The 10,468-nt window shown below is 54.3% G+C and overlaps 2 protein-coding genes across 8 annotated transcripts in view; one reads left to right on the top strand and one right to left on the bottom strand.

The window, feature by feature from the left end:
* Window positions 1-4,861, top strand: part of LOC102027819 — an 11,337-nt gene extending 6,476 nt beyond the window's left edge. Inside the window, exon 2 of the transcript XR_001236470.1 lies at window positions 4,822-4,861. The gene's annotated coding sequence lies outside the window, so the exon portion shown is untranslated. The remainder of the gene's footprint in view (window positions 1-4,821) is intronic.
* Ikzf4 (IKAROS family zinc finger 4 (Eos)) overlaps window positions 1-10,468 on the bottom strand; it is a gene marked incomplete in the record, with an annotated part of 37,290 nt that overhangs the window by 4,113 nt on the left and 22,709 nt on the right. The window contains 5 exon segments of one of the 7 annotated variants that reach the window (XM_013520980.1): window positions 2,275-2,442; window positions 3,855-4,115; window positions 5,219-5,323; window positions 6,924-7,017; window positions 8,728-8,877. In XM_013520980.1, the coding sequence (XP_013376434.1) occupies window positions 2,275-2,442; window positions 3,855-4,115; window positions 5,219-5,323; window positions 6,924-7,017; window positions 8,728-8,814 (715 nt within the window). 7 annotated transcript variants of the gene reach the window in all.

The following is a 10,468-nucleotide window of genomic DNA, read 5'->3' as shown; positions in this document are numbered from 1 at the left end:
TTGCGCCACCACGCCTGGCCTGACAACAGGTTTTTGAAAAGAGAAAAAGAATAAAAGAACAGAGAAGAAAATAAAGGAGAAGAGTAAAAGGAAGAGAACACCAAGTTCGGGTTTGTGGTTTATTTCTTAAATGTAGGTTATATAGATCTTGTTTCTACTGAAGAAAAAAGCAGGCTGGGTTTGAACGCATGATCCTTCTGCCTCAGCTGGGCTTACAGGCCTGTCCACCAGGCCTGGCTCTAAAAACAACTCTTTCGAGATACGTGAGAGAGGAGAGAAAAGTGAAGACCAAGGCAGTGAATGTTTCATGTTTCTTGGCACTACTGGGCAGGGAGACGGGAGGTGTCTCTAGGAGGCTGGTAACTGTTATTCACTCCCCCTCCTCATGCCAAGGCTGCGCCTCGACTGAATCAACCTACTGGCATGTTGCTCCTGCTCTGCCAACCCCAGTGTTTCAGGACGATGAACACAGGCCCTGGAGCCGCCCGAGACCCTTGGGGAAACGGCTGAACCCCGAGCGAGGAGTCATTCTCCAGCCTCCTTTGCTCACAGTGTGGGTTTACAGGAGGCAGTGCGCAGAGATGGGACCTAACAGTACCCCGGTGTCTGCTTCTGCACTTAATAATCCACAGGACAACATGCAAAATCTACCCAGCCGACCTTGTTAGTAGGAATTCTGGGGGCTGACCTATCCTTGTTCCACACCAGCAGGGGGAGCCACCCCTTTTCTGAGAAAAAGACGCAGGATCTCTAGCCCTAGACTTGCATGGGGGCCCAGCTACGCTGCAGAATAGCAGTGTGGCCTACAACTTATTTTTCAACCCACAGCTTCAGTTTCCTTTCCAGCAAAATGGGATGATCCCGTCTCTTGGAATTGCTGTGAGGATCACACGAGGGGACACGCGTGGAATGCTCTGTAGATGATACAGCTTGAGTGACCTTTCTCCCTGCCCCTCCAAGTACTTAGAGAGAACAAGGTCCCGAGTACAAGGTGGGGAAACCCGGAGCAAAGCAAACGGTAGGGAAAGTAGAGGGTGGTGAAGGGGTTGCTCTGTCCCTTTAAGTCTTGGCCCAGCAGAGCTTAGGAGAAGAGAAACAGCCAGGAAAATTTCTGAGGACAGACCCTGCTCATTCTTTCCCCTCTTCCCCTCTTCCTGCCTTTCCTCAGTCTTGAGCTCCCTCCTTCCTGCCAGCTCAGCTCTTGGCCTCTTCCCAAGTCCAAGTCAAAAGCCCAAAATTGAGTAAAATGCCTGACAAGTGCTATTTGTCCAGCTGATTCCAACCGATACGGATTCATACAGCCAGGCTGGGCTAGGAAACCTTGTTAAGCCCGGTCCCCACACTGGCCCACACACGGATCCCAAATACTCTGGCTTGCTCCTGTTCCAGCAAAGGGACAACCTCTCGGGGTAGAGGAATGAAATGAGATGCTCTTCTCCCCTTTCCCCATTTCAAAGGCTCAGGGACATTTATAGGAATCAGTAAAAAGAAGAGGCGAGGACGGCTAGTAGTTGCCCAAGACCCCTGGTATTAGGAGATGCCGGTGAAGACGGTGACAGCTATGGGCCTAGGGCAGATGAATGTGAAGGGGGCTTCCACGGGCTCAGAAGTAGGGGACAATGGGGGACAGATGGTACTGGCATCATCACAGTCCTTAAAAAACAAAAGTCAGTTGGGCATGCTGGTGCACACCTGTAATCCCAGCACTCAGGAGGCTGAGGCAGGAGGATTGCTGTAAGTTTGCAGCCAGCCTGGGCTACATAGTGACTTCAAGGCCACCCAGAACTATATAATGAGACCCTGTCTCAAAAAACAAAGAAAGAAAGAAAGAAAGAAAAGAACACTGCCCACGTTCCTTTTGCTCCATTCAGAGTGCGGCAGTAAATTACCCTACAAAGAGCCCCCCAAAGCTAGGGTGGCGGCACATACCTATACTCCTAGCACTCTGAGGGGCTGAGGAAGTTTGAGCCCAGCCTGGGCACTCAGTAACTTAGCAAGACCCTGTCTCAAAAAAATTAAAATAAAAAATTAAAAAAAAAAAAGGGCAGGGGCTATAGCTCAGAGCGAAGGGCCTGGGCTCCATCCCCAGCACCTAAATAAATAAGAATAAATAAATAAGCACCCCGGCTCCTCTTGGGCCCTACCTCCCAGAGAAGGTTAGAGAGGCAGAGCTAGATCTGCTCTGCAAGTCTCTCCAGAGCCGCAGACACTTCTGCGCTGCATTTCCCGGTGTCCCTGAGCCCACTGTCTCTCTCCAGCCGGATGGCCACTGACCTGAGTGTGTGCGGAGGTGGCCGGTGAGTGCGTCACGCCGGCGGCAGGCGTAGTTGCAGAAGGGACATTTGAAGGGCTTCTCCCCAGAGTGCAGCTTGATGTGGCGCAGCAGGTTGCCCTTCTGGGTGAAGGAGGCACCGCACTGGTTGCAGTGGAAGGGCCTCTCGCCTGCAAGTGAAGGAACAGAGGCCAGAGGGCCGGGGGTGAGGAACGTCGGCGACTGAACCCAGCCTCCCCCCTGCTCACGTGGCTGAGGGCAGGAACGTGCCAGGAACGTGCCACAAACACTAATGCTGCTTTACAAGGGTCACTAGGGAACGGTCCTACCCTGGAAGATGCGGGTGAGAGGTTTACGGCAGGCTAGGAGTACCGGCCCCAGAACACCGGGCCAGAAGGCAGTCGCCCAAACTGAGCGTCACAGGGTCCCCTCTGCCGTCAGCTCGAAGTCTGAGTAGGCCCAGGAAGGAGGTCTCTGTCTGTCTCTGTGTCTTGCTGTCTATCTCTCTCTCTGTCTCTCTGTCCCTCTCTATCTCGCTCTCTCTGTATCTTTGTCTCTGTCTCTCTGCATCTCTGTGTCTCTGTCTGTCTGTCTCTCTCAAGTTATGGGAGAACCAAACAATACCCAGGAGTCCTACTCCTGTTAGACTACAGGATTCTTCTTTCTGTTTTTTTTTTTTCTTAGTACTAGGAATGGAAACCAGGGGTGCTCTACCACTGAGCTACAGCTCCAACCCTTTATATTTATTTTGAGACAGGAAGCTGCTAAATTGCCCAGGCTTTGAACCTGTGATCCTCCTGCTTCCATTTCCCTGAGGTATTATATGGGATTATAGCACGAGCCACTGTGCCTGGCTTTTTTATTTATCTATTTATTTTTTTGGTGCTGGTGGTCAAACCCAAGGCCTCGTCCATGCTGAGCACATACCCGCCACTGAAGTACCCCTCAGCCCCAAAGACCCCTCTTGTTCTGCAACACATCCCTCTCTTTTTTCTTTCTTTCGTTTTTATTTTCTTGTCAGTATTCGGGATTGAGCCCAGCATCTTCACACTGAACTACATTCCCACCCCTTCTGTAGTTTGTATTTGAGACAGGGGCTTCCTAAACTGCCCAGACTGGGGTTGAACGTGTGCTAGCTACTCCTACCTCAGCCTCCTAGAGTCCTGGGATTATAGGTGCACAATTACCACACCAGGCTCCTCTCACATCCTAAGAAAAATATTAGCTTTTCTTTGTAACAACAGCTACGGAAAGTGTCAGAGAAGTACAGATGTTGAGGGGAATCCAAATTCCAATCCCCGCTTTTTTTTTGAGACTCGGTCTCACTGTGTAGCCTAGGCTGGCTTGGAACTCAGCGATCCTCCTGCCTCAGCCTCCTGAGTGCTGGGATTACAGGTGTGCACTACCACGCCCGGCTCTCTGTTCTGTTGTCACCCAAAAAATGTGCTGGGAGACTCTTCCCTTCCGAGGCCTCTCTGCTGCAGTGCGGCCTGCTCTAGGCCTCTACTGCCCCTGGCCAGGCTCTGCTCTGCCCCTCACCGCCACCCTGAGCTCCTCCCGGACCCCGCTGCTGCTCACTCACCCGTGTGGCTTCGTTTGTGCACCATGAGCACATTGGGGCCAATGCAGACCATGCCGCAGACGTCGCACTTGAGCTTGCCATTGGGCAGCCGGATGCCCCCAGGGGAGTGCGGCTCCGGCCCGCTCCCGTCACAGTAGCCCAGGGGCTCTGACAACGAGTCTTCCACAATCACGCTGTCATCTTTTTCCAGGAGCCGCTCGTCGGGCCCCAGCAGTCTGCTCGACTCCTCATCGCTGTACATCTCCACCTTGATGGAGTTGGCTGGAGGGCGGGATGGCGTTTAGAACAGAGACGGGCACAGCGGGAGCCGCCCGCGAGTGGGAGCCGCGCTCCTGAGGCGCGAAGCCGCGTCTCCAGGCCCTGGGACAGCCGGGCCTTAAAAGAGGCCGTCACTGTGGCATCCCCCGTGGTGACGCCAGAGTCCTGCTGGAACCCGAAGACCTTCCCCTTCTCTCCCACCCACCGGGCAAGTGGGCTTCGGGAGAGAAGAGCTGGGGTCCGTGGGGTATCTACGGTCACTGAGGAGAGGAGGCAGTGTGGGGCCTTTTCTCCAATCTCTTGTCCTTAAGATGTCTGCCTGGCCCTGGGCAGGAAGCCAGCAAGAGAAGGTGGCGGGAAAACAGCCCTCGGGAGACTGAAGGGGGACAACCGGCTAGAGAGGGAGCGAAACTGAAAGATAGTCATGGCTCCCGCTAGCCTCCCAGGTCATCAGAGTGGACCCCCGTTCTGAGCTGGGCCCATGTGAAGGGGGTCCTGGGGAGGAGCTATGAGGAGAAGCCTCTGGCTCCAGCTCTGACCTACATTCCTGGCTATCCCAACCATTTAGAGAATGTCACAGCTCTAGGGCCCGCGGAGGAGAGGGGCATTCAGGGGCCCCTGCCCGAGCGGGAGAATGGGGTGTGGGGGTTCAGGGAGGGCCTTCTTCCTGTCCCCTCCACCTAATCACCATTTCTTTTTCCTTTTTCAGGCAGGGTCTCACTAGTTCAGGCTGACCTTGAACTCACTATGCAGCCCAAGCTGGCCTCGAAGTGGCTGTGATCCTCCTGCCTCAGCCTCCCAAGTGGTGGGATTACAGGTATGTGCCACCATGCCCGCCCAGCAGGGGTTTCTTTTTGGAGCTTTTATGGTGATGCCACCCATGCCCCTTTTAGTTCCCGCCCTAGTCTGGCAATGACTACCCACTGTTTTTCCAGAAGTCATGAAAGCCCGAGACAGTGAGCTTACTTGCAATTTTAGAGACCGGGCAGGAAACCAGAGGGAGGGGATGGTGGGGAAAGCGCTGCCAGCCTGCAGAGACTTGACGGGCAAACAAAAATGAGGGCGCCTAGTGTGCGGGTGGGGTGGGGGCACGGGGTGGCACTTACCACTGAGGGAGCGGCTGGGAGAAGAGTGCTGGCTGTTGGGGGTGCTCACTGAGGGCCCCACTGGGGCCCCGAGGAACTCCTTCTCCAGAGATGAGTCCCCGCTACCTTGGAGGAGAGAACAAGAGGGCAGGTAAAGCTGGAGTTGGAGCCATCTACTGTCCATTGACTAAGCTTTTAAAAAATTCAGTTGAATTTCACAAACATTTATTCCATAGCCATGTCCAAGGCATTGCTGGTGCTAGGCACCATACCTTGTGCCCGCTCCAGCCCAGTGCTTAGCCTGCCTTCTGTGAGCTCAGCGGCTGGGCCTCGCCTGCCCTACCTTTATGTAGGCCTGACGGGAAGAGCATCACTGCTTGACTTCCGCAGGAAGCGGGGCTGGGGCCGGGCGGGCCAGGTGGAGCGAACGGGGGCCTGCAGGACGATGGCTTGGGGCAGACTTTCTTCCCTACCATTCTGCGCTGTAGCCCCCAGCACCAGCTTTGGGATCTGTCGGAAGGGCAGCTGAAACTGTCCCTGGCTCTAATTATACTATCAGTAATCATCAGGACAGCAGCTAGTATTTAAGGGTGCCGACTACGTGCCAGGCATCCTTCTCTGCACTTCAGTGATCTCCTCTGGGCTTCACTACGACCCTCTGACGTATGCTAACGTAAGCTTTTCAATGAGGAGACACAGAAGAGGTTATGTCACTTGTCTAAGGTCGCACAGCTGGTGGTCGTGGAGCTGGGAGCTGGTCACAGACAGCGAGTGCCTATGTCTGCAGCCACCACTTACACGGCCAGTTGGGAGACACCACCTGTCAGCGGAGGAGAGGTGGCCTACTGGATTTTCTTTTCTTTTCTTTTCTTTCCTCTTTCTGTCTGTCTGTCTGTCTGTCTTTTTGAGACAGGGTCTCGCTATGCAGTTTAGGCTGGCCTTGAGCTCACTTTGTAGCCCAGGCTAACCTCGAACTCACAACGATCCTCCTGCCTCAGCCTTCTAAGTGCTGGAATTACAGGCGTATGCCACCATGCTCGGCTTTTTCTTTTCTTTCTTTGAGACAGGTTCTCAGTATGTAATCTAGTCTAGCCTTGGACTCACTATGTAGCCCAGGCTGGCCTCAAACTTACTCTGTACCTCAGCCACCAGAATGCTGGGATTAACAGGTGTGCGCCAGCATGCCCAGCCGGACTTCCTAAATCCAGGAAAAATTTGACTACTCTGGAAACCTTTCTAGTGATTTGGTTCCAATCATATATTTACTATTTGGTATTTCCTTGGAAGTTAAATAATGCTTATCCTCAATATATTCATTTTAATTTGTAAAAAATTGCTTTGTAAAAAATATTTTTTGAGAGTGTCATGTCTTTTAAAAATCAGATAACATACCTGAAAATGACTGTCTTTTAAAAAAATCCCTCCTCCCCACAATCTTCTGCACAAATATGAGTGAAATAGGAACACATGTAGACAAACATACAGACACATATCACATAGATAGATACACATAAAGAGAACATATCTATGGGATAAACATATCCATAGCCTCTATGTTATCTATGAACATGCATGGATGTATGCACACAGGCCTAAGTAAGACAGAGAGAGAAAGAGAGAGAGAGAGAGAGAGAGAAGAGAGAGAGAGGCACGAGAAACCCTACAATTCATCCCTAGGTCCACCTATTAGTATTTTACCCAATTGCCCAACTCTGTACATACTTACTTTCACAAAATAAAGATTCCATTATAAAATGGTTGGAGTCTTGGGCCTGAGGCAAGAAATCCGGAACACACCCTCCTGAGGGATCCCTCTCCAGCTTTGGTCAGTGGGAAGAAAACAACCACTCAGGACTTTGGGACCATTCCCCATTCATATCCTCTTCTACCAGTCCCCTTTCCCCCATTCTACCCCGTCAAAGCCTGAGGAAATTTCTTCACAACCTATAGAAGCAGCCTTATGGCCTGAGTCGGAGTCCTCCCAGCTGGGGCTCTTTAGTTGAGCAATGATTTCCTGACAAAGTTGCCTGAAATCAGAACTACACACATATCACGGAGTGAGCAGCTCCGGACTGTGGGTGAAGGTGTGTAGACTCAGACTTCACTTCAGAGTATGTCCTTTCAGCTGAGTGTGGGGTTTACTAAGGTGAGAGGGGTGCAAAGGGCGCCTCCTTACTCCTCTTCAGAGGGCAGCGCCGACTTGCTCCACATCATTTGATGTCAGCAGGGGGAAAAACAGGGCTTCGCGCCCTGGTGCTCAGGCCTCGACCCTCAAAGGACCAGTGAGCTCGCTGGAAATCTATCACCGCCGCCAGCTTCCTAGGGCTGGGGCTGCCTGCTGCAGCTCGGGGCGTGCTCTCTGGGGAAGAATATCCTCAAAGGGACGCGAGGGGACAATGAGGGGCGAGCATCCCTTGTGGCTCTCCCAAGTGAGGCCTTCAAACAGGTGACAGAGCAGGAGCCTGAGGCCCACCAGTAACTGCAGAGGCCCTTGGAGGCCGGCGTCCTCCCTAGGATGAAGGTAAGAGGGAAAACAGGCTCACGTCTACTTTCATGGGACTAAAACATAAGAATGAATCTGTTTTAGGGACCAGAAAAATCTTTGTGGGGCTGCAGGGATTTCGTTCGAGTCCTAGCCAGAGGGAGAAGGAGACTAGAGTGAGATTTAGGAAATTCAGCAATTCCTCTCTCAGCCCCAGCAACGCCAGTGAGGGAATTTCAAATGCCTGGGACTCACAAGAAATCCCACACTGTCGAAGCCAAGAATCTAGGCTGCTCTCAGGTCCCGGGGAAATTTCCTTGGTCAAAGTCAGCACAGATTAGCTGCGCCCCGGAGGGCAAAGCCAAATGGTAAGGTTCCCCTTCGAGGAACTGGGCGCCGGTAAAGGGCAGCAGGGCGGGAGGGGCGGAACTGGGCAGCAGCGCGGGGAAATGTGCCTCACAGGTTGGAGGAGCCCAGCCCTCTGCTCTGGCTGCCCTTCCGCGATCCCCGCAGAGTGGCCGCCTCTGGGGAACAGCCCTGAGCTCCCGGAGCCTCCACACGTCCCCGCATCCTCCCTGTTCTCCCTCCGCGACCGCGGGCTCCCCGCAGCAGGATGCTCTGCCGCGGCAGGAGCCGTGCGCGCACAGCGCAGGGACGCCCATCCCCAGCTCTATTGTGGGGCGAAGGCTCGGGCCCCTCAGACCTCAGCTCCGGGCTGAGGCAGCGGCGGGCAGGGCCCCGCTCCCTTACCCCAGTTCCCTGCCACCCCTCCCACCCGGGCCTGCTTCGGCATTTCACCCCAGGCAGCTCTCCCTCTGTCCCCAAGGCCTAATCAAGATGTCACCACAAGCTCCCACTGTCCAAGTCACCGTCTTCCCTTAGCAACACCAAACACCCTTCCCATCCTCCGCGAGTGCAGGAGGAACGCCCCCTCCCCCGCTGCACACAGCCCCCGTCTCCCCCTCTCCCGGCTCGGGAGTCGGACTGAATCGGCTCCCGGCCCCGGCCCCCCTGCCCCCTCCGCTAGCCGCCTTCTGCCTGAACTTACATTATCCTTCCCTGGCGGGTGAGACCCTGGGGTGCGAACGCGGCCGCCGCCTTGGAAACGGCGAGGGAGTGCGGGCGGTGTGTGCATGTCTGCGTCTCGGTGGCAGGCAGGGGTGAGCCCAGCCACTCACCTTCCAGGAAGCGTGGATTCCTGGAAGTGAGGGGAACCGCCGTCATTTCGCAGGCAGCGGCAGCGGCACGGTGAGCAGGGGCCCACGGCTGCAGAAGCAGGGTGTGTGTGTGCGGAGAGAGTGTGTGTCTGTCGGAGAGCGAGGGAGAGCGGAGATGGGAGGCTCGGCGCTGGGATGTGCTGGGGAGGGGGCTGGAGAACCGTGGGGGGGCAGGCGACAGCGCCTCTTCCAGGACAGCCAAGGGGGTGCACAGGGAGGGGAGGCAGATGCGCTGCCCTTCTGCCCAGCAGACAAAGAGGAACTGCACAACAAATGCTTGAGAGAAGCAAGTGTGTGTGTGTGTGTGTGTGTGTGTGTGTGTGTGTGAGCTCACTTTGTAGCCCAGGCTAGTCTCGAACTCGAAAGGATCCTCCTGCCTCAGCCTCCCGGGGAGTGCTGGGATTACAGGTGTGAACCACCACGCCCAGCTAGGACTCTTGCTTTTATATTCCTTGTATTCTCTCTCACATTAGTCTGAGGATACAATCGCTTCTTGGCCTTTGGCTAAGATCAAGTGTAGTCTGAGGATACAGACCCAAACTTCCTCTACCTCTGGATCTCACTACAGCACCTACCCCAGGCCACTGCCCTGCACCAGTTGGAGTACTTAGCATGGGGTGATTGGTAGATTTACTGAGAGTAACCATGCCCTGTTCCACATGCCAAGGCCTCTGTGGGAGGAGGTGCTGGACTCCCCTTGCCCCGCACTTCTCTGGCCCTCCTCCCCGCAACGCACCCACGATGCTGCCCGCAGCCCCACCTGGCTGGCCAGCTAACGCTTGGGCTTCAGTGCTGAGACTCTGTAGGTAGTTGTGGCACCGCTCCTTGTGCTCCTCCAGGGTGCTCTGCTGTTTGTAACTGCGGCCACAGTAGTTGCACTTGTAGGGCTTGCCCACCGTGGGAGAGGAGACTGTGGGGAGACAGCATCGGGGTTACTTTGCCCTGCGCCCCGCTCTGCGGAATCATCCAGGAGCAAATGAACACTAGCATGGGGAAGAAAGGGTGCTGCTAAATCGAACTGTTCAGCTTCTCTTCCCTGCTTGAACTTCCCCTCCAACAATGGACAGATGGACCAAACTGGGGGAAGAGGGATAATATGCAGCTATGGAGTGAGGGAATCCCAGGACACACAGTCGTGAGCAGGCGGTGGGGTCCTAGATGGCCAACTTGCTGCTCAAAGGGAGTGAGGACACAGGGACTTTGCAGGGGACAGTCCCTGGCAGGCAGGCAGGCAGGCAGGCTCCGCCCAAGGACCTCACAGCCCAGGGCCCAGGGCCCAGACTGTGGTTTAACCTTTCCATGTGACAGGCGGGTTTAAGTGCTGTTTATCAGACAAGGGGATTTTTTTTGCTACTGAAATAGGCTTTGGTTTGGGGGAAACTGATGGGCTGGGTGATAGAAATGAGGGCCCTTAGATTTGCCGATGTGGTGAGGGGTAGTTTTCATTGACCTTTACCTGTGTTTTTACCTCCAACACTTGCCCGGTTTTATTAATCATTTTTGGTCTCTCCACACTGAAATATCAAGGGAGTACCAGAAAAACCATCATTGACAAAGGTTGGTTTCTTTTTT

Source organism: Chinchilla lanigera, unplaced genomic scaffold, assembly GCF_000276665.1.
Source record: "Chinchilla lanigera isolate Chin_1 unplaced genomic scaffold, ChiLan1.0 scaffold00057, whole genome shotgun sequence".
In the NCBI taxonomy this organism is placed as follows: Eukaryota; Metazoa; Chordata; class Mammalia; order Rodentia; family Chinchillidae; genus Chinchilla; species Chinchilla lanigera.
Note: the sequence above shows the minus strand (reverse complement) of the source record. Positions and strands in the feature narration are given on the sequence as shown.